Source organism: Coregonus clupeaformis, chromosome 13 (assembly GCF_020615455.1).
Source record: "Coregonus clupeaformis isolate EN_2021a chromosome 13, ASM2061545v1, whole genome shotgun sequence".
NCBI lineage: Eukaryota > Metazoa > Chordata > Actinopteri > Salmoniformes > Salmonidae > Coregonus > Coregonus clupeaformis.
In genome coordinates, this window is record NC_059204.1 from 48,410,600 (window position 1) to 48,437,455 (window position 26,856).

Below are 26,856 nucleotides of genomic sequence, written 5' to 3' on the forward strand. Positions count from 1 at the left end.
GAGTGTCTGCTAAATGACCAAAATGTACACTACCAGTCAAAAGTTTGGACACAGCTACTCATTCAAGGGTTTTTATTTATTTTAATTTTTTTTTTTAATTGTAGAATAATAGTGAAGACATCAAACTTATGAAATAACACATATGGAATCATGTAGCAACCAAAAATGTGTTCAACGGATCAAATTATATTTTATATTTGAGATTCTTCAAATAGCCACCCTTTGCCTTGATGACAGCTTTGCACACTCTTGGCATTCTCTCAACCAGCTTCATGAGGTAGTCACCTGGAATGCATTTCAATTAACAGGTGTGCCTTCTTAAAAGTTAATTTGTGGAATTTCTTTCCTTCTTAATGCGTTTGAGCCAATCATTTGTGTTGTGACAAGGTAGGGGGGTATACAGAAGATAGCCCTATTTGGTAAAAGACCAAGTCCATATTATGTCAAGAACAGCTCAAATAAGCGAAGAGAAACAACGGTCCATCATTACTTTAAGACATGAAGGTCAGTCAATCCGGAAAATATCAAGAACTTTTAAAGTTTCTTCAAGTGCAGTCGCAAAAACCACAAAGCGCTATGATGAAATTGGCTCTCATGAGGACCGCCACAGGAATGGAAGACCCAGAGTTACCTCTGTAGCAGAGGATAAGTTCATTAGAGTTACCAGCCTCAGAAATTGCAGCCCAAATAAATGCTTCACAGAATTCAAGTAACAGACACATCTCAACATCAACTGTTCAGAAGGGACTGTGTGAATCAGGCCTTCATGGTCGAATTGCTGCAAAGAAACCACTACTAAAGGACACCAATAAGAAGAGACCTGCGTGAGACGCATGTGGGTGAACGGATGATCTCTGCATGTGTAGTTCCCACCGTAAAGCATGGAGGAGGAGGTGTTATGGTGTAGGGGTGCTTTGCTGGTGACACTGTCTCTGATTTATTTAGAATTCAAGGCACACTTAACCAGCATGGCTACTACAGCATTCGGCAGCGATACACCATCCCATCTGGTTTGCGCTTAGTGGGACTATCATTTGTTTTTCAACAGGAAAATGACATTTTACATTTACATTTACGTCATTTAGCAGACGCTCTTATCCAGAGCGACTTACAAATTGGTGCATTCACCCTATAGCCAGTGGGATAACCACTTTACAATTATTTTTTTTTTTTAGGGGGGGGGGTTGGTAGAAGGATTACTTTATCCTATCCCAGGTATTCCTTAAAGAGGTGGGGTTTCAAATGTCTCCGGAAGGTGGTGAGTGACTCCGCTGTCCTGGCGTCGTGAGGGAGTTTGTTCCACCATTGGGGTGCCAGAGCAGCGAACAGTTTTGACTGGGCTGAGCGGGAACTATGCTTCCGCAGAGGAAGGGGAGCCAGCAGGCCAGAGGTGGATGAACGCAATGCCCTCGTTTGGATGTAGGGACTGATCAGAGCCTGAAGGTACGGAGGTGCCGTTCCCCTCACAGCTCCATAGGCAAGCACCATGGTCTTGTAACAGATGCGAGCTTCAACTGGAAGCCAGTGGAGTGTGCGGAGGAGCGGGGTGACGTGAGAGAACTTGGGAAGGTTGAACACCAGACGGGCTGCGGCATTCTGGATGAGTTGTAGGGGTTTAATGGCACAGGCAGGGAGCCCAGCCAACAGCGAGTTGCAGTAATCCAGACGTGAGATGACAAGTGCCTGGATTAGGACCTGTGCCGCTTCCTGTGTAAGGCAGGGTCGTACTCTCCGAATGTTGTAGAGCATGAACCTGCAGGATCGGGTCACCGCCTTGATGTTAGCGGAGAATGACAGGGTGTTGTCCAGGGTCACACCAAGGCTCTTCGCACTCTGGGAGGAGGACACAACGGAGTTGTCAACCGTGATGGCGAGATCATGGAACGGGCAGTCCTTCCCCGGGAGGAAGAGCAGCTCCGTCTTGCCAAGGTTCAGCTTGAGGTGGTGATCCGTCATCCATACTGATATGTCTGCCAGACATGCAGAGATGCGATTCGCCACCTGGTTATCAGAAGGGGGAAAGGAGAAGATTAGTTGTGTATCGTCAGCGTAGCAATGATAGGAGAGGCCATGTGAGGATATGACAGAGCCAAGTGACTTGGTGTATAGCGAGAATAGGAGAGGGCCTAAACTTAGCCCTGGGGGACACCAGTGGTGAGAGCACGTGGTGCGGAGACAGCTTCTCGCCACGCCACTTGGTAGGAGCGACCGGTCAGGTAGGACGCAATCCAAGAGTGAGCCGCGCCGGAGATGCCCAGCTCGGAGAGGGTGGAGAGGAGGATCTGATGGTTCACAGTATCAAAGGCAGCAGACAGGTCTAGAAGGACAAGAGCAGAGGAGAGAGAGTTAGCTTTAGCAGTGCGGAGAGCCTCCGTGACACAGAGAAGAGCAGTCTCAGTTGAATGACCAGTCCTGAAACCTATGACCCAACACACCTCCAGGCTGTGTAATGGCTATTTTACCAAGAAGGAGAGTGATACTATCGGAGGATTAGAAATCCAGGGCTTAAAAACAAAGGTGTCATTGTACGCTGATGATTCATGTTTTCTTTTAAATCCACAACTAGAATCCCTCCACAGCCTCATAGAGGATCTAGATACATTTTCTAACCTCTCTGGATTACAACCAAATTATGACAAATGTACTATATTACGTATTGGATCACTAAAAAATACAATTTTTACATTACAATGTAGTTTACCAATAAAATGGTCTGATGGAGATGTGGATATACTCGGAATACATATCCCAAAGGAAATAAATTATCTCACTTCAATAAATTATAATAGAAAGTTAGCAAAAATAGATAAGATCTTGCTACCATGGAAAGGTAAATATCTGTCAATTTTTTGAAAAATCACCCTGATTAACTCTTTAGTATTATCCCAGTTTACCTATTTGCTTATGTTCTTGCCTACGCCTAGCGAACAGTTTTTTAAATTATATGAGAAAAAAATATTCCATTTTATTTGGAACGGCAAGCCAGACAAAATTAAACGGGCCTATTTATATAATGAATATGAATTCGGAGGACAGAAATTATTAAATATTAAAGCATTAGACCTATCACTAAAAGCATCAGTCATACAAAAGTTATACTTAAATCCGAACTGGTTCTCTAGCAAATTAGTAAGACTGTCTCACCCAAAGTTCAAGAATGGCCTTTTTCCCTTTATTCAGATTACAACCACTCACTTTCAGTTATTTGAAAAGGAAATCATCTCCCAAATATCACTATTTCTAAAACAAGCCATAGAAAGTTGGTTGCAATTTCAATTTAATCCTCCAGAAACTACAGAACAAATAATGCAACAAATATTGTGGTTAAAATCAAATATACTAATTGACAAAAACACTTTTTTTTTGACAAAATGTTTTAAAAAGGTATAATCTTCGTAAATGATATCATCGGTAGGACTGGTGGAGTTATGTCGCACATGCAGCTAACAAAAACATATGGAAATGTCTGCTCTACCCAAAATTACAACCAAATAATTGCAGACTTACCGCAAAAATGGAAGAGGAAAGTGGAAGGGGGAGAAAGTAAGGAACTTGTCTGTCGGCCTTGCATTAAAGAACAACATTGGTTAAAGAAAACTGTGATAAATAAAAAAGTATATCAGTTTCATTTAAGGACCAAAGGATTGACAGCCGTCCCATATAGATTGCAAAATAGTTGGGAAGAGATTTTTGACGTACCGATGCCATGGCATTGTGTTTATGAACTGATACGCAAAACGACACCGGATTCAAAAATTAGAATCTTTCCATTTAAATTATTATATACAATTCTTGCTACCAATATAATGTTATTTATATGGGGGATACAATCTTCCCAGCTCTGCAGATTTTGCTGCAAAGAGACAGAATCATTACATCATTTGTTTTGGTACTGTCCATTTGTAGCTTGTTTTTGGACACAGGTCCAGGAATGGCTAAAGGATTGCAATATTTACCTGGAGCTAACATTGCAGATAGCATTACTGGGTGATCTGAAAAGTCATAGTAAATCTATCAATAATATAATAATACTTTTAGCAAAAATGTTTATTTTTAATTCACAATCTGTAGAAACAATGAGAATAGAAAGGTTCAGAATTTTTGTAAAACAGCACAGTACAGTTGAAATATATATGGCAAATAGAAATCTTATATGGATGGTGTTAAGAGATAGATGGGAGGTGTTGAATGGAGCTGAAGGATGGGACTAATAACAATTAACAACAAAATAATAACAAGATAACTAATAATGTAAGCATTCTGTGTCCATAATAAGTATATAGGTTGTATGTTGGGAGCTTTTGAGAAAGAGCACAGTTAGAAAGATATGGCATATAGACAAGTTTACGCGCTGTATCCCGGGTGGCGCCATAACTCTACACAAATGCATTTAATTTCCGCCGGAAGTTGTTGGCACAACGTCTGCCGGTGTAAACACAGCGATGTCGACGCTAGCTTGGGAACACGGTTCTACTACTATGCCGCAACCCGTCAAGGAGCGGAGGGGGAGGAACTTGCAAGGGACTATTTGGAAACTCTGGGCAACAGCATTGAAACCAAAGGCTTAGTGGTGTGCGAAAAGGAACCGTGGCTTGCAGCATCTCCCGATGGAGTGATAAACAACGACATTCTGTTGGAGATCAAATCACCTGTGATGGGAAACAAGTCACTTGCAGAATTTTTGGCAACAAAGAACTGCGAAATCACAACTGTGGCAAACGGAGATAGGGTAGATTACCATATTGCCTGCAATGGTCCAAAAGGCTACTACATGCAGGTACAAATTGGGATGCACTGCACAGGGCTTCAGCACTCCAAGTTGGTGATCTGGAACAAAACTGAGCACCTAGAAATCGAAGTACCCTACGACCAAGGCTTTGTCCAGGGGCATATCATAAGGCTGCGCACATTCTACTTTGCCCACATGCTCCCGAAAATTGTTGATGATTTGGTTGAGGGAAGGTTACAGTTCTGCAGTAAATATCTCAGCATTTTAAAACCAAAATAAACTGCCTTATTTAGGTCATGCCCACAGGAGCCAACAGATGTCCATTGTTTACATGATCTCTTTATGCTGTGCAATATACAGTGGGGGGAAAAAGTATTTAGTCAGCCACCAATTGTGCAAGTTCTCCCACTTAAAAAGATGAGAGAGGCCTGTAATTTTCATCATAGGTACACGTCAACTATGACAGACAAATTGAGAAAAGAAAATCCAGAAAATCACATTGTAGGATTTTTAATGAATTTATTTGCAAATTATGGTGGAAAATAAGTATTTGGTCACCTACAAACAAGCAAGATTTCTGGCTCTCACAGACCTGTAACTTCTTCTTTAAGAGGCTCCTCTGTCCTCCACTCGTTACCTGTATTAATGGCACCTGTTTGAACTTGTTATCAGTATAAAAGACACCTGTCCACAACCTCAAACAGTCACACTCCAAACTCCACTATGGCCAAGACCAAAGAGCTGTCAAAGGACACCAGAAACAAAATTGTAGACCTGCACCAGGCTGGGAAGACTGAATCTGCAATAGGTAAGCAGCTTGGTTTGAAGAAATCAACTGTGGGAGCAATTATTAGGAAATGGAAGACACACAAGACCACTGATAATCTCCCTCGATCTGGGGCTCCACGCAAGATCTCACCCCGTGGGGTCAAAATGATCACAAGAACGGTGAGCAAAAACCCAGAACCACACAGGGGGACCTAGTGAATGACCTGCAGAGAGCTGGGACCAAAGTAACAAAGCCTACCATCAGTAACACACTACGCCGCCAGGGACTCAAATCCTGCAGTGCCAGACGTGTCCCCCTGCTTAAGCCAGTACATGTCCAGGCCCGTTTGAAGTTTGCTAGAGTGCATTTGGATGATCCAGAAGAGGATTGGGAGAATGTCATATGGTCAGATGAAACCAAAATAGAACTTTTTGGTAAAAACTCAACTCGTCGTGTTTGGAGGACAAAGAATGCTGAGTTGCATCCAAATAACACCATACCTACTGTGAAGTATGGGGGTGGAAACATCATGCTTTGGGGCTGTTTTTCTGCAAAGGGACCAGGACGACTGATCCGTGTAAAGGAAAGAATGAATGGGGCCATGTATCGTGAGATTTTGAGTGAAAACCTCCTTCCATCAGCAAGGGCATTGAAGATGAAACGTGGCTGGGTCTTTCAGCATGACAATGATCCCAAACACACCGCCCGGGCAACGAAGGAGTGGCTTTGTAAGAAGCATTTCAAGGTCCTGGAGTGGCCTAGCCAGTCTCCAGATCTCAACCCCATAGAAAATCTTTGGCAGGAGTTGAAAGTCCGTGTTGCCCAGCGACAGCCCCAAAACATCACTGCTCTAGAGGAGATCTGCATGGAGGAATGGGCCAAAATACCAGCAACAGTGTGTGAAAACCTTGTGAAGACTTACAGAAAACGTTTGACCTGTGTCATTGCCAACAAAGGGTATATAACAAAGTATTGAGAAACTTTTGTCATTGACCAAATACTTATTTTCCACCATATTTTGCAAATAAATATATAAAAAATCCTACAATGTGATTTTCTGGATTTTTTTGTCTCATTTTGTCTGTCATAGTTGACGTGTACCTATGATGAAAATTACAGGCCTCTCTCATCTTTTTATGTGGGAGAACTTGCACAATTGGTGGCTGACTAAATACTTTTTTTCCCCACTGTATCAGTGTGCCTACTGTTTGAGTGAAAATAAAGTTTGATGTAATTTCAATCCTTAGAGTGCTACAATTTATTTTAACACAGTTCATAATTCATAGTAAGCTCATACTGTACATAAATAACACTGGATTAATTAATTGTTTTGAGGAAACTAAACAAATGGCTTCAACAAGAAAGATTGCGTGTTTAATCTTAACAGGTATTCAAAAGTAAAATACAAAAGCAGCCCACACAATTACATCACTATGAAAATATTCATATATAATATTAAAAAATACAATGCACGCAGTATTTGTTGTGTTTATCTGTATTTAATGAACAACATGGCTGGGTGTTGGTAGACAGGGACACAGGGCAAGATTCTAAACCTCACTGATCAGTGGACTCTTCAGGTTAACTAGGCCAGCACAGATGGTTAAGATGTTGTCCAGTTTCGGTGCTATGCTGATGGGAACATTCTGGGATAAAATCTTAAACACCTTCAGTCTCTGGATTGCTCTTTCCACATGTATGCGGACATTGGCTACTCGCCTGGTGCGTGTCGTCTCCTCATTGGTCAACTGATTGCGCCTGTAGGTGAAAGCAGGGATGTTCAAACTGACCCTTCTCTCATCAAGCAAGTCTCGAATGGTGAACCCACGGTCCGCCATGACCTCATCACCAGCCCTCAGATAGTCTAGGAACCCACTGTCCATTGTGATAAACTTATCGCTGCTTCTGCCAGCATAGGCATCAGATATAAACATGATTAGCCCATTAGGGGCCACAGCGACGAGATATTTCACAGTGTTGCGTGATTTATACTGGCTGAAAGTGTCACTCCTTGAGTCGTGGTTTGTGGCTCTCTGCATGGCACTTTCGGCACAGTCAATGATGCAGGTGGTTCGAGGGTAGTTCCTCTGAAACGACAAGGGCATGGTGGCACGAATGGTCTCTCTTGGAAGCCAGGGGATCAGGACTTTGAACTGTTCACCCATCACGTCAATCCAGTGACTAATCACAATGCTTGCCATGGATGTAGACACATTGAAGCGGTGAGCAATATCTCCTAATATTAGGTTTAGTTTTAGTTTCATCAACGTCATAAGTATTTGGTCAACAACAGGAAGGGTAATTGATGGCTTACTGAAAGGCAACAACACCGTCACCAGGGTGAAGAATTGAACCATAAGCACTCCTGTATACAGCCGGGACCTAGCATCATCAATGACCGTGGTGCTGGTCACAGTAGGACACATTTCTGCCTCGCACTGTGTGGCCTTGTCTACTTTAACAGACTGTGTTGTTGAACAGTAAATGTGATCAATATGTGACGGATCCTCCCATTGGGTCTGGGCATCTCGAAATTTTGGTGTAGCAGGCTCGGCCTCACAGACAGGCTGACAGGTTTCTGGAGCATCTAAAAAGGGGAAGAGAAAACATGGATGGAGCAAAATTAATGCAGGCATAGAGTCCTCTCACTACAAACATCACAATGGAAAAATGTGTACTACAACATTGCACTCACACGCACACACACAATCATCATCACAACAGCATGCCACCTTGCATTGTATTTATGATGTAGACTAAGGCACACGCAGGCAGGCGCACACACACACACACACACACACACACACACACACACAATTAATGATGTAGCTATCGTGGGCATTGTTTGTCCCATCTCCAAAACAATCAACTGCTTTAGCAAAATACCGGTAGCAATGTTAATGTATGACAACTTCTTCATAATTAACAGTATTGTCAGCTTCATAGCTAAAGTTGCTGAACTTACCCTCAGATTCAAGTCTGCGTTTCTTTATCTGGGGGGAGGCAGTGATCCGCTGGGTGAGTTGACGCCTCTTTGGCTGGGGAGGGCGATTGTATCCCAACCACAACTCTGGGAAAGGATTATCCTTGGTAGGTTTTTGGTCAACAAAGTGATAGGAACAAACAAAAACGTTGAGGGGTGGTTTCTTTAGATTCAATGCCTTCAGCCAGGTCCTTGATTCCGAGTCGGTATCAGGCTTGCGAAAAAATGTAAACAATGGAGCGCATGGACATTGCCTCTTCGTAGCTGGTTTGTGGTCGTAGCACTCTCTATCTAACCACTCGTTCAGGTGCTTTCTCAAGTTTTTGCAACCAACTACCGCACACGTCGTTCCCGAACCACTTTTCTTCATGTTGTAATTGTAATTTTTATATCCTCTTTGTCACTGCGATATCAGTGCTTTGTCGGCACAACGGAGCTAGCTAGCAAAACAAACCCAGCCCGGCAGAACGGAAGTGGATTGCATCGATGGGAGGAGTTCAGGAAGTAGAGCGGAAACGGCTCAAAAACTTGTCTATAGAAGCAAACTGGATGGACATCATGAAAATGATTGGAGAGGTTGAGAGTAGAAGAAGTTCAGGAGAAGAAAAAAATATAAATATATATAATTATTGTAAAATTGACTGTGTCCATAAAATGTAGATAGTAAGTATAAGCTGGAATTAGAGGCCTAAGTATTGTTGTTCACTAGTTTACCCAAAGTAGGGAAAGGGTGGCGGGGTTGGAAAGTAATAAAGGGGAATATATATATAAAAAACATGGGGGATTGGAAGTGATGCAGACAATTACATTGATGGAAGTTACAATCTATCTGCAATATTAAGCTGATCTACCCCCCCAAAAAATAAAAATAAATAATACTAAAAATTTAAAAACACTCAAACAAAAAACAAAACAATATTTTTAAAAAGAAGGAGAGTGATGGAGTGCTGCATCAGATGACCTGGCCTCCACAATCACCCGACCTCAACCCAATTGAGATGGTTTGGGATGAGTCGGACCGCAGAGTGAAGAAAAAGCAGCTAACAAGTGCTCAGCATATGTGGGACCTCCTTCAAGACTGTTGGAAAAGCATTCCAGGTGAAGCTGGTTGAGAGAATGCCAAGAGTGTGCAAAACTGTCATCAAGGCAAAGGGTGGCTATTTGAAGAATCTCAAATATAAAATATATTTTGATTTGTTTAACACTTTTTTCGTTACTACATGATTCCATATGTGTTATTTCATAGTTTTGATGTCTTCACTATTATTCTACAATGTAAAAAATAGTAAAAAAGAAAAGAAAAACCCTTGACTGGTACTGTAAGTGTCAATGTCTCATATGTTGGCATATGCAGCATTGGTGCAGTGAACTACAGTAGGGCTTTGGTTTATGGATTGACAATAGGCACACACATGTTTACCTGTCTCCTTCATGCCAACAGGGAGATTCAGGCTCACCTGGTGCACCTGGAGCTGATGGGGATAGGGTAAATGACATGACTCTGTGATAATGAATTATTATTGTACTACACATCATAGTATCCACCTCATGTTGTGCCTCCTCTCTGTAGGGAGCCAAAGGGGAGAGAGGTGATGACGGGATGCCTGGAGTGGCAGGGGAAAAGGGAGAGCGAGGTCTGACGGGCCTAACTGGGTTTGCGGTAAGTGTGATATGGGCTGTGTCCTGATGGATACCCAATGGACTATGGGCATGGCATGGTAGCCTAGTATCCCACTGCCTTGTATATTTTGTCCATATAATGTATTTTTTCTCTCTTAGGGAGCTGACAGTAAAACAGGAGAGAGAGGAGATTCAAGGTTTGAGGACAATCTGGTCAGTAACGTTTTAGATACCGAACTTGTATCTATAACAAACTGTTAAGTGTGATATCTCATCATGGTCGAGTAGTGTTATATGATTGTGTGACCTCTGGTTATCTTAACTAATGCTCTCTGCTTCAGGCCCAGATGATCTCTATCGCAGGCCCTCCAGGGCCCCCCGGACCTCCTGGGCTCCAGGGGTTCATGGTGGGTAACTGGTCTCTCTGTCTTCTTAATGATAGGGGGATATCAATAGCTTCAACTCTCTAGATACCAATATTCTCTCTGCAAAAAGATGACTGTCAAACACTCAATACTCAACCTGTTCTCAGAGGAACCTAGTAAACCCCAATGTCTACTTTGTTGTTAAAGTGTTTTAAATGATCTATGTGCTTTAATAGGCTCTTGTGATGAACAGTGTTTACAAAAAGAATGACATAACAAATTGTGTTTTTCAGGGACATCATGGAATGCCTGGCCCCAAGGTGGGTAGTCAGGGCTCTGATCTCCTCCTGCCCCTAGAAGGACACAGGATTCTTTAGGTTACTAAAGCAGCACTGGAATGCCCTGTCATTCAAAATGTTGCCCTAACAGAAAATGAAATGCTGGACGTTAGAATAGGGGATGAAAATTGTATTTGCAGTAAGTCAGAGAGAAGATGGATTGTAGTTAAAAGCACCAGCTTGAAATTGTGCTTTTGTCAATGTCTCACAGGGGGAACCAGGCGAGATAGTGAAAGGAGAAAAAGGGGATGCAGGTGACAGAGGACCTCCTGGGTTAAGGGTAATTATCTTCTATTCCGTGTCACTCATACTGCATATCAGGGTTGGGGTCAATTCGGAATTTCTGAATGTAATTCAATTCAACCCATTAATTGAAATTGGAATTTGAATTGGACTGGCTCAGATTCCGGTTCAGATCCCGGATGAGCCCCCAGGACCATGGTTCGAGTTTCATGTCGGGGTCTTCCAACGAGTGCTGCAACAGTTGGGTGTTGCCTATTGCTCCTCTAGTGCCTACCACCCAGAGTCTCAAGGTGTTCTTGAGAGATTTCATCAGACTTTGAAGTCTATGTTGTGAGCTTACTGCTTTGAATTAGAGACAGACTGGGATGAAGGGGTCTTGTGCTGTTTGCAGCGCGTGAGGTTGTTCAGGAATCTCTTTGTTTCAGTCCAAATGAGCTCATGTTTGGACATCATTTCAGAGGTCCGCTAAGCTTGCTGAGAGAGAGGTTGTTGAAGGACCATAACCCAAAAACGAAAACAATCCTTTATCTGATCTTCCCTGTTTTCATTTTGCTCCACTTTTTGGTTTGCTTCCTGTCTTTAAGTTTGGTGTGGGTTTTAATTTTGTTTGCCTCTTCTTGGGCAAATTTAGTGGGCGCTCATGGTGGGTGTCTTTTAGGTCCCAGTTGTTGTTGCTCGTCAGCTTTCAGTGGACACCCCCATGAGTGTCTTTCAGAACCCCTCCTAAAACCCCACCTGTTTCATTTTGGTTGTTGTTAGTGATTCTTTTAGTTCCCCCTTCTGTTTTAGTGACAATTTTTGGTTTCTTGCTAGGGAAAGTAATAATAGTGATGTGTAGAATAAATTAACCATTTTAATTTCGTTGAATTCAATTCCAATTCTGCTTACTGTGGGGTGTGGCCAATTCAAATTAAATTAAAATTCAAGAATTAAAATTAATGAGGAATTAGCAACTAATTAGCAAGGCCCCAACCCTGCTGCATATGACATTACGGCCCACATAACTGATGACACTATTTCTGCACACAGGGTATTCAGGGTATTCCAGGTTCTACAGGATTGGTTGGTCTCCCTGGCACCATAGGGAGAAAGGTTAGCAGCATTTTTCATATGACCTGTTTGTAGAGGAAATGTACAGGGCATCAGAGACCCTTGCAGTATTTTCAAAATAAGCTGCTTCTGAATTAACTTCAATCATATTTCATTTCAACAGGGAGAGCAAGGATTGCCGGGATTAGATGTAAGTGTGTCTAAATCTGTCACATCCCCCCTGCTACTAGTCTGGTTGATAAAGACCCTTCATTAACCACTACCTCTCTCCATGTCAGGGTTTCCCCGGGCTGATGGGAGAAAAAGGAGACAGAGGGGACAGAGGAGAGAAGGTGGGCATCAGCCACAACAGTGGCTACTGTGGCAATGTTTATTAATCTTCTCTTACCTAACATGTTATAGTAAAATCTGGAGAAGACATTGATGCTCGATGAGAGGTTTGTCTCCTCTGTGGTCCTCTGTAGTTCAGTTGGTAGAGCATGGCACGTGCAACGCTTGGATAGTGGGTTTGATTCCTGGAACCACCCATACGTAAAATGTTTTTATGCAGGCCTGACTAAGTCCCTTTCGATAAAAGCATCCGCTAAATATATTATTATATATTATTGTTGTCACTCTTCTCTCTCAGGGTGACAGGGGGATGCTGGGAAAGAAGGGATTGAAGGGACAGAAGGGCGAGCAGGGCCCCCCTGGACTGGACCAGCCCTGTCCTGTGGTATGTCACTTCTTCCTGTTGCCTCATCTCCGCTCACTCTTCCTCAAACACTGTCTTCTCATTCAAGGGCAAACCTCTCTTTCTCTAAATAATACAATTATTAGGTTACATTTGGTAGAGCAGAGTTATTATTATTATTTGTATTGAATATTTAAAACATACAATCTACTTGCAGTGAAGCCGCTCAACATCTACATCATATTAGTCATCTGGTAGAGCAGAGTTTATGTAAAGGATAATCAATGAGGGGCAATGCGTTCTATGGAAAATAATGAATGATGTGGAAAGTGTATTCCATGACGTGTTAGCGGAGTGGAACTGACCTTCCATGGAATTGCATTATTTTCCAGAGAACGCATAGAGCCCCGAGTTGATTATTCCTTTTATACCATGGCTATAATCTAACACTTGTCACTAGAAATGTGTTCATTTGCCGGTAGAAATGAGTTCAACATCCACTGAAGTAGCTAGCAAGTTTACTAGATATCTACAGTACTTGCCATCGTAACCAAACAAATAGACTTGCTAGTTTAGCTAACCAAACCATCAGTCCTAGCTTGCTATTATGAAAATCGAATTCAACAATAGCAATACTGTTTTCAATTCGACTTTTGCTTTCAAAAGCAGCTCAAACTATCTATAGCCATTGAATTATACTGTGCAAATATACAGTGCGTTATAGGGAAATAATACACACTCTAGAATGCCTTTTAAGTCAATTAGAAAGGAGTATTCAACAATGCCATGGTATAAAGTAAAATATCCATTATCTACATTGACTTCAGAAGAGACCAACCTACCATCCCTGTGCTGGACAGTAACGGCCAGATCATTGAGCGAGTGTAAGACTACAAATACCTAGGAACCATCATTGACAACAAGCTCTCCTTCAAAAGGAACACCAAACAGATTTACTCTGAATGTCAACAACGCTTGTTCTTGAGGAATTTTAATGTACACCAATCCATCCTCCAAGCATTTTATAAATGCTTTATAGAATCCATCCTATCGTTTAATATTGTGGGGTAGTTTGGGGCTCTAGGGAACACTAGTCAGAACCCATTTAACAGGGTAATACAAATCAGTGGGAAGGTCATTGGAGAAAGCCAGGAACCCCTCAGTGACATCTATAAAAAACGAGTCAGGAAGAATGGGGAACAAACAGCTTCGGCAGTGCGCACACACTCCACGACGGGGCACAGATACACAGTACCAGTCAAAAGTTTGGACACACCTATTCATTCAAGGGTTTTTCTTTATTTTTACTATTATCTACATTGTAGAATAATAGTGAAGACATCAAAACTATGAAATAACACATATGGAATCATGTAGTAACCAAAAGAGTGTGAAACAAATCAAAATATATTTTTTATTTTAGATTCTTCAAAGTAGCCACCCTTTGCCTTGATGACAGCTTTGCACACTCTTGGCATTCTCTCAACCAGCTTCATGAGGTAGTCACCTGAAATGCATTTCAATTAACAGGTGTGCCTTGTTAAAAGTTAATTTGTGGAATTTCTATCCTTCTTAATGCATTTGAGCCAATCAGTTGTGTTGTGACAAGGTAGGGGTGGTATCCAGAAGATAGCCCTATTTGGTAAAAGACCAAGTCCATATTATGGCAAGAACAGCTCAAATAAGCAAAGAGAAACGACAGTCCATCATTACTTTAAGACGTGAAGGTCAGTCAATCCGGAACATTTCAAGAACTTTGAATGTTTCTTCAAGTGCAGTCGCAAAAACCATTTAGAGCTATGATGAAACTGGCTCTCATGAGGACCGCCACAGGTAAGGAAGACCCAGAGTTACCTCTGCTGCAGAGGATAAGTTCATTATAGTTACCAGAGCCTGGCCCTCCTACCCCTTTGTTGTTACAAGACATCAGTATTTCTCTGTGGGCAATGCAATACTGCATGTTTGTTTAATGAAGGTGTTTCTTTTCTATCACCAGGGTCGGGATGGATTGCCCATACCAGGGTGTTCGCATAAGGTTTGTACAGCAATAGTTATTCTCTGTTTGCTTGGCCTGCTCTGGCCCAAGTGGGTGTTTAGCTGTCTTGGGGGTGTTTAAGAAGTTTTATACAACGGGTGGGTCTAATCCTGAATGCTGATTGGTCAAAACTGCAATCCAGCCGGTGTCTATTCCACAAGTTACCACCGGCTAAATCTATGACGTTAAAATGCCTATTTACTCTGTTCCATCTGACTGCGCAATCCACTTTCTCATCAGCCCAGCCAAGCAATTTATGAACTTGATCTCCACCATAAAAGCATCTAGACATTATCTCACATTTACAGTGGGGGAAAAAAGTATTTAGTCAGCCACCAATTGTGCAAGTTCTCCCACTTAAAAAGATGAGAGAGGCCTGTAATTTATCATAGGTACACGTCAACTATGACAGACAAAATGAGGAAAAAAATTCCAGAAAATCACATTGTAGGATTTTTAATGAATTTATTTGCAAATTATGGTGGAAAATAAGTATTTGGTCAATAACAAAAGTTTCTCAATACTTTGTTATATACCCTTTGTTGGCAATGACACAGGTCAAACGTTTTCTGTAAGTCTTCACAAGGTTTTCACACACTGTTGCTGGTATTTTGGCCCATTCCTCCATGCAGATCTCCTCTAGAGCAGTGATGTTTTGGGGCTGTCGCTGGGCAACACAGACTTTCAACTCCCTCCAAAGGTTTTCTATGGGGTTGAGATCTGGAGACTGGCTAGGCCACTCCAGGACCTTGAAATGATTCTTACGAAGCCACTCCTTCGTTGCCCGGGCGGTGTGTTTGGGATCATTGTCATGCTGAAAGACCCAGCCACGTTTCATCTTCAATTCCCTTACTGATGGAAGGAGGTTTTCACTCAAAATCTCACGATACATGGCCCCATTCATTTTTTCCTTTACACGGATCAGTCGTCCTGGTCCCTTTGCAGAAAAACAGCCCCAAAGCATGATGTTTCCACCCCCATGCTTCACAGTAGGTATGGTGTTCTTTGGATGCAACTCAGCATTCTTTGTCCTCCAAACACGACGAGTTGAGTTTTTACCAAAAAGTTCCAATTTGGTTTCATCTGACCATATGACATTCTCCCAATCCTCTTCTGGATCATCCAAATGCACTCTAGCAAACTTCAGACGGGCCTGGAAATGTACTGGCTTAAGCAGGGGGACACGTCTGGCACTGCAGGATTTTAGTCCCTGGCGACGTAGTGTGTTACTGATGGTAGGCTTTGTTACTTTGGTCCCAGCTCTCTGCAGGTCATTCACTAGGTCCCCCCGTGTGGTTCTGGGATTTTTGCTCACCGTTCTTGTGATCATTTTGACCCCACGGGGTGAGATCTTGCGTGGAGCCCCAGATCGAGGGAGATTATCAGTGGTCTTGTATGTCTTCCATTTCCTAATAATTGCTCCCACAGTTGATTTCTTCAAACCACGCTGCTTACCTATTGCAGATTCAGTCTTCCCAGCCTGGTGCAGGTCTACAATTGTGTTTCTGGTGTCCTTTGACAGCTCTTTGGTCTTGGCCATAGTGGAGTTTGGAGTGTGACTGTTTGAGGTTGTGGACAGGTGTCTTTTATACTGATAACAAGTTCAAACAGGTGCCATTAATACAGGTAACGAGTGGAGGACAGAGGAGCCTCTTAAAGAAGAAGTTACAGGTCTGTGAGAGCCAGAAATCTTGCTTGTTTGTAGGTGACCAAATACTTATTTTCCACCATAATTTGCAAATAATTCATTAAAAATCCTACAATGTGATTTTCTGGATTTTTTTTCCTCAATTTGTCTGTCATAGTTGACGTGTACCTATGATGAAAATTACAGGCCTCTCTCATCTTTTTAAGTGGGAGAACTTGCACAATTGGTGGCTGACTAAATACTTTTTTCCCCCACTGTATTTTAGACTAACATTTAGTTTTCAACAGCTGAGATTTGTATAAACCTTTCTATCTGTCTCTCCGACATTTGCAACATTGTTTCAATATTCAAATTCGATCTCAAGCTGTCCCATAGTAATGAACGTGTCGGGAGTCGGGACGAGACAGACAGACAGGTAGGCAGCGTTTCTCAGCCAGTCGAAATCATGAATCAGCTGGCATAATTTTTATGGATATATACAAAGAAATGTAAATTGAAAAAAGGTCAAACGAAACGAAGTGCAGCTAGTTTGCAGTCTTTCCATCTTCAGTTTGAAGTGATTGTGTTAGCTGTGTTGTTGGGTAGCTCCTGCTCTGAACAGCAGTGTCCTCACGAGTAAGAACATTTTCTATGCAGGGCGAAATCGCGCCTCATTAGCTCATTGTTATAATAAATAATAATTATGGATGTATCCAAATAAATGTCACTAGAAAATAGCTTAAACAAATGCAAATGCAGCTACTTTGCTGTTATTCTGGCTGCACTTTTTGACGTGACTAAGTTAGCCGTAGTTGGCTAGCTAGCAAGCAAGCGATAAGAACGTTGCCAGCCAGTATGGCAATGGAACATTTAAAACGAACAACTGGGTCGAGTCCATAGATACAGAACAAAAATACTGAATGACTGGGTCGCGTCTCTAGCAACTGAACCGATAGAACGAACGACCGGCCGGCTTGGGTAGCAACCCTAGATTTTGTCAGGATTATATCTTGTGGAAGGATGAAATGGTATGAATAAATTCTTCAAAATAATGCTTTTAATTAAAATATGTAAATCATTATTTGAATATGTTGGTAACCCGTTGTATAAAAGTGATAATGCCCTCGAAGCCGGTGTTTGGAGGATATATTGGCACGGTTTGCCGGCCCTCGACTTCGTTGGTGGTACAGTAACCGAAAAAGGTTGGGAACCACTGGTGTATAGTATGATTGTACAGTATCATTTACCTGCTAGTGAATGTGTGTCTCTACTCTTTCTCTTTTTCAGTGATGGGTTACCTGGGACATGGGATCTGTACATATCGATATATATATATTTTCAACTAAAACTCAAGTGTAGTTTTTTTGTCGTTGCCAATTCCTATTTAACATGTTGAGGTTTTCGTTTTGGAATTTGGATTGTGCGTCTATCACAATCAATATTTTTTTACTTTTTGCATATGAAAAGAAAAGTTCTTTTTTTTTTGGTTTAGAGATTAGGTAGAGGAAAGATAGTGCACACAAAGAGGGAGACTGGTTACAAATGGAAAGGAGCAGCAAATGCACTCAACTCCGGATGGAAATTTTTTGCTGCTTACAGTACATCTAATCGGGGAACCTGAAATACAGTATGATTGACTGACTAACAGACTCACTAGTGTTCCCACATGGAGATACAGCATTGGAGTGTGCAACTCAGCCTGCACCTTTGCAAACGATTCTCCCCCATCACTCCTGTGATTGTTGTTTGCTTTGAAAGGACCAACCCCTCACGGCATGGGCCCAATTCCAGGCAACTATCCCAACCTTAGGAGAGGTACAGATGTAGGATATTAATTTGAGCCAGTTTGCTACAGCAGGAAAATAATCCTGCAGCAACAGGAAATGTGAATTATTATGTGGATCATAATTAATGGAAAATTTTTGTAGGGGTTGATACATCTTTTGTTATGGCAATTCAAGTCTGACATTTTTAAGTGGAAATTACAAACTTTAGAAGGCTTTTTAAACCTCGAATACACTACAAGTTTGCATTTCCTGCTGTGCAATAAAATTCTCAGCAACAAAAGAGTGATCAAATGAAGATCCTACATCTGTATGGGGAAGCACTGATGTCCCTCACCGTGGAACCTTTGTTTGCAGTCATTTTCCTAAATGTGTTTAATGTTTAGATCATTATTGGTCTAAAAAGTTTTAGGATGTTTATGATGGTTTCAAAGTTGTTGCTGAGTTGTATCATCAAATGCTTTTTTAATTCCTCTGAGTGCTCTAACCATGCTATGTGGAGTTAATCGACACAGAACACCGTAAAACGTTTTGATTTAGGCCTATCATGTAAAATGTATGATAGCAATCCCCTAAAAAAGTTTTGAATACTTTTTACATCTGACATCAAGGTAGACAAAAACAGCTACCTATCAAAACTACCTGGTTGGCTGATTGGGTTAAATATTTGTTCTAGGAACATACCGTTTTTAAGTTGTCTTTCATATTAAATACTATTTTAAATGCACATTGTTGTATTCTCAATTATGAAGTTCAAATTGCAATGTACTTTACAATGTTGGTGGCCTACTTTTTTCATTTGTCTTCATTTTGTAAATGCTGTCGGTTGGTGTCGGTTCTGTCCATTGAGGTATAAAATAACTAGAGACTGCTGCCAAGATGGACACCTTTTGTTTTCAACGTAATCTACTGATGTTTGCATACGCTGTTTCATGGTCACTGCCATCTGCTTGACAGAGCCGATAATGCCTGCGCACTAGCACTCAGTGCGCACTGGAGCAAGCGCAAGCAGCGAAGAGGACGTCATCACGTCAGCCAGATGATTGACAGACACTGGATGGATATTAAACGTTAATATTTCCGGATGTGAGTGATGACCGATCAATGATTCAGAAATTTCTGAGATCAACCAACCAGCTGGGGGTCCTGCTGCTCTATTATTGCACATGAGTGTTTAACTGCAATGTTTTGTCCTGTCCTATCTGTTATTTGTGTAACTTTGTCCAAAGGCTAGAATGTCTGGTGAATTTATGGTTTGTGCCTTAGTAGGTCTACTGCCTAGCCTGCTATGTGTAGCTTATATGTGTATGTTGTTGTTGTTTTGTTTTATGAGGACCAGAATGGAAATACGTTTAAAACATTTTTTTTCATTCTCTATGGTTTTAAATGCATTAACCCACATGTATGGTTGTATTGTGTTTTTCAATTGTCAAATAAATCCAATAATAATAATAATAATAATAATAGATGTTATAAGAAGCTAGCTAATCTGTTGTAAGACTCTTTAGCGATATATCTATGGAATACATATCAGGAACTTCGTCATTCCTCCTTAGACCTCACCCCTCCCCTAGTCAAATATCAAACCTGCACAAGTCAAGCATCACTCCTCTTCCTCACTTGTAAAGCGTCACCCCTCCTCCTCAACCCTTACCCCTGCTCTGGTCAAGCCTAATTTATTTTTACCACTTACCCTTGCACTCTTTTATTCACAATGATGAGCTTTTCCATTAGCTGAAATACATGCAAAGAGCCAACAACAACAACAACACATGGAAGTATAAGATTGGGAAAATGTATCTGGCAATTCTGATTTATCATAATCAGCTAAAATTAAGCTAATTTCAATGACAGTGTTGTTAATATGGATATCGACATCGTACATTGGCACTTAATCTCGTCCACCAATCGGCTCTTTCTCTTTCGAACGGTCTGGTTTCACAGCATCTCAGAAAGGGACTTGAATGGAGCCTATGGCAGGAGCGGGAAAAACTCCCGCTTGATGTTCATTGGCTGATCTCTTAATCCATCACCATCTAGCGTACCCCTTAGAACCTCCCATCTACATTGTGGATTTCAAAGTGCGAGCAAGTGATTTTGGCTAAACAAGGAAGTGAGTTCGGGATATCGGAAAGTTTGCTCTGCCGTTCATGTTCTCCCCATTGGGTAGACTGTATCACGGTGACATCTAGATGGCTACCAAATTAGTTATTTCTCGTGTAAAATGCTATCCTACTTCAAATATAATCCTGGGAGAGGAAAGAATGGGCAAGGTTACGAGCTACCGCCGGCGACACAGTGATACAGATGCCCAGTGGAAAGCACCTCAGGTCAGCAAGCATCTCGATACAACACCGGTGCACTGGTCGCCATGTTAGGTATCGTTACCGCTGGCGACACCTTGATACAGCTGTCCAGCTGTTACCCATTACTCAATTGAAGTCATTAAAGAGAAGCCCCGCGTGCAACGCCACGTTTGGGTTTCTATTCCCACAGAGCGCCAGTTCGAACAAGTATGAAAATGTATGCACTCACTATAAAGTCACTCTGAATAAGAGCATCTGCTAAATGACTAAAATATAAGATGTAAGTATCCAGGAACCAATTGAAACAGGGGGCGGGTTTTGGGTGTGGTTTCCCTGTGTGGCTCTTTCCTGGGCGGTTCTTGCCCAGGACGCGGGGTCGCAGAAAGATCCAACTCGACTAGTGTTGAGACTTGACTAGGTGAGGGGTGACGGTTGAGGAGGAGGAATGACTAAGTTTCTAATATTTATTCTGTAGTTGTAAGATCTAGTATGCGTCTCCAGCATGTCCCAAATATGGGTAGCTGCAGCCCAATATGGCGACCGGAGTAGGGGCGAGTGGGTGTGTCGAAGGAGGGTGTATGGAAAGCAAATCAGTGAATTGGGCAGATTGTTGCCACTCAAGGCTGTTTTGTGTGGCTGATAGGGCCTGACGAGTCGATAAGCCGGTGCGAAAGACTAGTGCACCAGTGTTGTATCGAGGTGCCTGCCGACTTGGCAGCTGTATCACGATGTCGCCAGCCGTAGCTAATGTGGCAACTTTTTTCTCCCTCCAATTATTTTATCTCAAGTAGGATAGCAGCCTACACAATAAATAACTAATGGTGATAACCATCGAGATGTCACCTAGATACATACAGTCTACTCAATGGGGAGGGCATGAACGGCAACAACACCTGGACACAGTGTCCTTTGCTCCCACTTGCCAATTACTACTGTCCCGCAACAGTGTGGGAAGTAGCTACTTACAGTAGTAGCCAATATCAGGGCGACAGTCACAGTAAGCACACAACGCATACAAGCAACCGTACACCCATCTTTTTTTTTTTTTTCACCTTTATTTAACCAGGTAAACCAGTTGAGAACAAGTTCTCATTTACAACTGCGACCTGGCCAAGATAAAGCAAAGCAGTGCGATAAAAACAACAACACAGAGTTACATATGGGGTAAAACAAAACAAAGTCAAAAATACAACAGAAATACATATAATATACAGTGTGTGCAAATTTAGCAAGTTATGGAGGTAAGGCAATAAAATAGGCTATAGTGCAAAATAATTACAGTTAGTATTAACACTGGAATGATAGATGTGCAAGAGATGATGTGCAAATAGAGAAACTGGGGTACAAATGAGCAAAACAAATAACAATATAGGGATGAGGTAGTTGGGCAGGCTAATTTCAGATGGGCTGTGTACAGGTGCAGTGATCGGTAAGGTGCTCTGACAACTGATGCTTAAAGTTAGTGAGGGAGATAAGTGTCTCCAGCTTCAGAGATTTTTGCAATTTGTTCCAGTCATTGGCAGCAGAGAACTGGAAGGAATTGCGGCCAAAGGAGGTGTTGGCTTTGGGGATGACCAGTGAGATATACCCGCTGGAGCGCAGACTACGGGTGGGTGTTGCTATGGTGACCAATGAGCTAAGATAAGGCGGGGATTTGCCTAGCAGTGATTTATAGATGGCCTGGAGCCAGTGGGTTTGGCGACGAATATGTAGTGAGGACCAGCCAACAAGAGCGTACAGGTCACAGTGGTGGGTAGTATATGGGGCTTTGGAGACAAAACGGATGGCACTGTGATAGACTACATCCAATTTGCTGAGTAGAGTGTTGGAGGCTATTTTGTAAATGACATCGCCGAAGTCAAGGATCGGTAGGATAGTCAGTTTTACGAGGGCATGTTTGGCAGCATGAGTGAAGGAGGCTTTGTTGCGAAATAGGAAACCGATTCTAGATTTAACTTTGGATTGGAGATTCTTAATGTGAGTCTGGAAGGAGAGTTTACAGTCTAACCAGACACCTAGATATTTGTAGTTGTCCACATACTCTAGGTCAGACCCGTCGAGAGTAGTGATTCTAGTCGGGTGGGCGGGTGCAAGCAGCGTTCGGTTAAAGAGCATGCATTTAGTTTTACTAGTGTTTAAGAGCAGTTGGGGGCTACTGAAGGAGTGTTGTATGGAATTGAAGCTCGTTTGGAGGTTTGTTAACACAGTGTCCAATGAAGGGCCAGATGTATACAAAATGGTGTCGTCTGCGTAGAGGTGGATCTGAGAGTCACCAGCAGCAAGAGCGACGTCATTGATATACACATAGAAAAGAGTCGGCCCAAGAATTGAACCCTGTGGCACCCCCATAGAGACTGCCATAGGTCCAGACAACAGGCCCTCCGATTTGACACATTGAACTCTATCTGAGAAGTAGTTGGTGAACCAGGCGAGGCAGTCATTTGAGAAACCAAGGCTATTTAGTCTGCCAATAAGAATGCGGTGGTTGACAGAGTCGAAAGCCTTGGCCAGGTCAATGAAAACGGCTGCACAGTACTGTCTATTATCGATCGCGGTTATAATATCGTTTAGGACCTTGAGCGTGGCTGAAGTGCACCCATGACCAGCTCGGAAACCGGATTGCATAGCGGAGAAGGTACGGTGGGATTCGAAATGGTCGGTGATCTGTTTGTTGACTTGGCTTTCAAAAACTTTTGAAAGGCAGGGCAGGATGGATATGGGTCTGTAACAGTTTGGATCTAGAGTGTCACCCCCTTTGAAGAGGGGGATGACCGCGGCAGCTTTCCAATCTCTAGGGATCTCAGACGTTACGAAAGAGAGGTTGAACAGGCTAGTAATAGGGGTTGCGACAATTTCGGCGGCTAGTTTTAGAAAGAAAGGGTCCGATTGTCTAGCCCAGATGATTTGTAGGGGTCCAGATTTTGCAGCTCTTTTAGAACATCAGCTGTCTGGATTTGTGTGAAGGAGAAGCGGGGTGGGCATGGGCAAGATGCAGCGGAGGGTGCAGAGCTGGTGGCCGGGGTAGTGGTAGCCAGGTGGAAAGCATGGCCAGCCGTAGCAAAATGCTTGTTGAAATTCTCGATTATTGTAGATTTATCGGTGGTGATAGTGTTTCCTAGCCTCAGTGCAGTGGGCAGCTGGGAGGAAGTGCTCTTATTTTCCATGGACTTTACAGTGTCCCAAAACTTTTTGGAGTTAGTGCTACAGGATGCAAATTTCTGTTTGAAAAAGTTAGCCTTTGCTTTCCTAACTGCTTGTGTATATTGGTTCCTAACTTCCCTGAAAAGTTGCATATCGCGGGGGCTATTTGATACTAATGCAGTACGCCACAGGATGTCTTTGTGCTGGTCAAGGGCAGTCAAGTCTGAGGAGAACCAGGGGCTATATCTGTTCTTAGTTCTGTATTTTTTGAATGGGGCATGTCTATTTAAGATTGAGAGGAAATTACTTTTAAAGAACAACCAGGCATCCTCTACTGACGGAATGAGATCTATATCCATCCAGGATACCTGGGCCAGGTCAATTAGGAAGGCCTGCTCGCTGAAGTGTTTTTGGGAGCGTTTGACAGTGATGAGGGGTGGTCGTTTGACCGCGGACCCGTTACGGACGCAGGCAATAAGGCAGTGATCGCTGAGATCCTGGTTGAAGACAGCGGAGGTGTATTTAGAGGGTAAGTTAGTCAGGATGATATCTATGAGGGTACCCATGTTTACGGATTTAGGGTTGTACCTGGTAGGTTCGTTGATAATTTGTGTGAGATTGAGGGCATCTAGTTTAGATTGTAGGATGGCCGGGGTGTTAAGCATATCCCAATTTAGGTCACCAAGCAGTACGAACTCTGAGGATAGATGGGGGCAATCAATTCACATATGGTGTCCAGGGCACAGCTGGGGCTGAGGGGGGTCTGTAGCAAGCGGCAACAGTGAGAGATTTATTTCTGGAAAGGTGGATTTTTAGAAGTAGAAGCTCAAACTGTTTGGGCACAGACCTGGATAGTATGATGGAGCTCTGCAGGCTATCTCTACAGTAGATTGCAACTCCACCCCCCTTTGGCAGTTCTATCTAGACGGAAAATGTTATAGTTGGGGATGGAAATTTCAGAATTTTTGGTGGCCTTCCTAAGCCAGGATTCAGACACTGCTAGAACATCAGGGTTGGCGGAGTGTGCTAACGCAGTGAATAACTCAAACTTAGGAAGGAGGCTTCTGATATTTATGTGCAGAAAACCAAGACTTTTACGGTTACAGAAGGCAACAAATGATAGCTCCTGGGGAGTAGGAGTGATACTCATCAGTACTTATACTAAAAAATAAACAGTGGTCAGTTTTATAACTGAAAATGTACAATTATTAGTGTAAAACTAAGTGAAAAAAACACAGCTTAATCAAAACCTTATAACCTATAGGGCTCCGACTAGAATCCTTGTAACCCGTGGTGATATTAAATATTAGCGAGAGCGATATTACTGTGCAACGTAGACATTCTATTTTCACCCGAGATTTGTGTTATTGTACTGCCCATCTGTTATGAATGTTTCAACCTCTGTGTTAAGAAATCGTGCTTTTACCATCAGTTCCTGGTTTCAAAGAGCTCCAAAAACTACACTAACCTTGAGACTTAGCATTTCTGCCGCCACAGAAACAGACCCTGGGTCTGTTCTAACTACTGAGGTATAAAAGAACTGGAGACTGCCGTTCACATACGCCGATTCATGGACCGTCTATATCCAGGTTGCACGGCCCAACTTCACATGCGCACTAGCATGGATCATCACGTCATCCAAAAACATGGCAGACATTGAATGAATATAAAATTGTAATATCTTCGGCTGTAAGTGGTTGAAAAACAATCAGCGACAATTTTTTGAATAATTCAATGGATCTTTTGTGCACAAGGGTGATGACTAAAGTCTTATTAGGAATTTTCAAATCTGACTTATTTACGTAAATTGTATTTCTGGCCAGACGTCAGTTAAACTGCAGTACCGAAGCAAGACTGTTGGAGAAGTCGGAACCCTGGCCCCTTGGTTCTAACCTGACTAACAAAGTCAGTTTGCAACTGTGACAGTGCTTTCGAGTACCATCATGTGTTCGCTAACATATCTTGTGGTTTACTTTAGTGCTGTGTATGGTAACTTTGCTAGCTAACATAAATTGGAAACGCAACACCTAGCCCAATCAACAACCGCCATGTTTTTCTGAATTTCTAAGGAAAGATTCCAGTGGTCACCGACTTCTATCTGCTCTTTGATTGGACGATATGCACTGCACTGCTGTATGGGATGAATAGTTTGTTTGCATATCTCTGGTATGTACTCAGTGTTGTACCTCTTGACTTTTCTGTCATATATGACAGATTTAGAATCTTTTGAAAGAATGGTTCACCATGGAGATTTTTGTACCTATTCAACGTTTTGGAACCAGACAACCAGCATGTTGTTGAAATTTGTATGCTAAACATTTGTGGGTTTGTCATTTCTGTAACCATAAACTCGGAGAGAGGGGCATGGCCCATCGTAGCCCTATAGCAAAGCGCTTTCAACACACCCACTACTTTACTTTCGACACACCCACTCGCCAATACTCCGGACGCCATATTGGGCTGCAGCTACCCTGTTCTCGCAAGGCCTTGCAGCAAACTTTTTTAAATTACTTTTTTTTACAGTCGTGTTCGAGAGTATCAAATCTGTGATGCATTGTGGGTAAATTGTGACTGATAGACTCATCTACAAATATTAATGAGTAGTTATTTATGATCAAAGGTGATTTGTAGATCAGTCAGTCGGCAGTCGCTTGCAATGTCAGTAACCTGCAATGTCGGCTGCAATGTTGAAAAAGCCACCAGCCCAGACATCTGGGCATGGCTAAAAGGGATACAGCTTTTGTCAAATTAACGAGAAGGGGTTAACTCCAGCCCAAAATGGCGACCAGAGTATGGGCGAGTGGGTATATCAAAAGCAAAGTAGTGGTCGTGTGGAAAGGACAGTGCCGACTTTGGTGGGGGAAAAAAACAACTAAACAATACATTAATTGCACTATAACGTTGACAAATGGTGCCCACAAACTGTTAGGGCCTACATAAAGCTGTCCCAACAGCAGTCCCAACACCTTATCACTGCTACACCTGGCTATCAGCGGAGCCTTGTCTGGTAGCGAAACAGTTCATTCAGCCTCATTTACTGCCTTTTAAAAAACCATAGCTGATATGGCTGACTTGCTTAAACAAATTGGGTTTCTACTGACAATTGAGATGTACAAACTATGGCATAAGGGGACGACAAGCAGACGAGGCAATCCGTAATTTCGATTAAAACATGAATGAGCGAGCTAGGACG

At 42.4% G+C, this 26,856-nt stretch overlaps 1 protein-coding gene across 2 annotated transcripts in view; it reads left to right on the forward strand.

Moving 5' to 3' along the window:
* Positions 1 to 18,321, forward strand: part of LOC121579670 (collagen alpha-1(XXIII) chain) — a 161,905-nt gene extending 143,584 nt beyond the window's left edge. For both annotated transcript variants that reach the window (XM_041894465.2, XM_041894466.2), the window contains 12 exons: positions 9,923 to 9,967; positions 10,052 to 10,141; positions 10,261 to 10,314; positions 10,443 to 10,508; positions 10,760 to 10,786; positions 11,016 to 11,084; positions 12,077 to 12,139; positions 12,261 to 12,287; positions 12,376 to 12,429; positions 12,726 to 12,812; positions 14,767 to 14,805; positions 17,720 to 18,321. In XM_041894465.2, the coding sequence (XP_041750399.2) occupies positions 9,923 to 9,967; positions 10,052 to 10,141; positions 10,261 to 10,314; positions 10,443 to 10,508; positions 10,760 to 10,786; positions 11,016 to 11,084; positions 12,077 to 12,139; positions 12,261 to 12,287; positions 12,376 to 12,429; positions 12,726 to 12,812; positions 14,767 to 14,805; positions 17,720 to 17,722 (624 nt within the window). In that variant the 3' untranslated portion in view covers positions 17,723 to 18,321. The remainder of the gene's footprint in view (positions 1 to 9,922; positions 9,968 to 10,051; positions 10,142 to 10,260; positions 10,315 to 10,442; positions 10,509 to 10,759; positions 10,787 to 11,015; positions 11,085 to 12,076; positions 12,140 to 12,260; positions 12,288 to 12,375; positions 12,430 to 12,725; positions 12,813 to 14,766; positions 14,806 to 17,719) is intronic.
* The last annotated feature ends 8,535 nt before the right edge of the window (positions 18,322 to 26,856 follow it).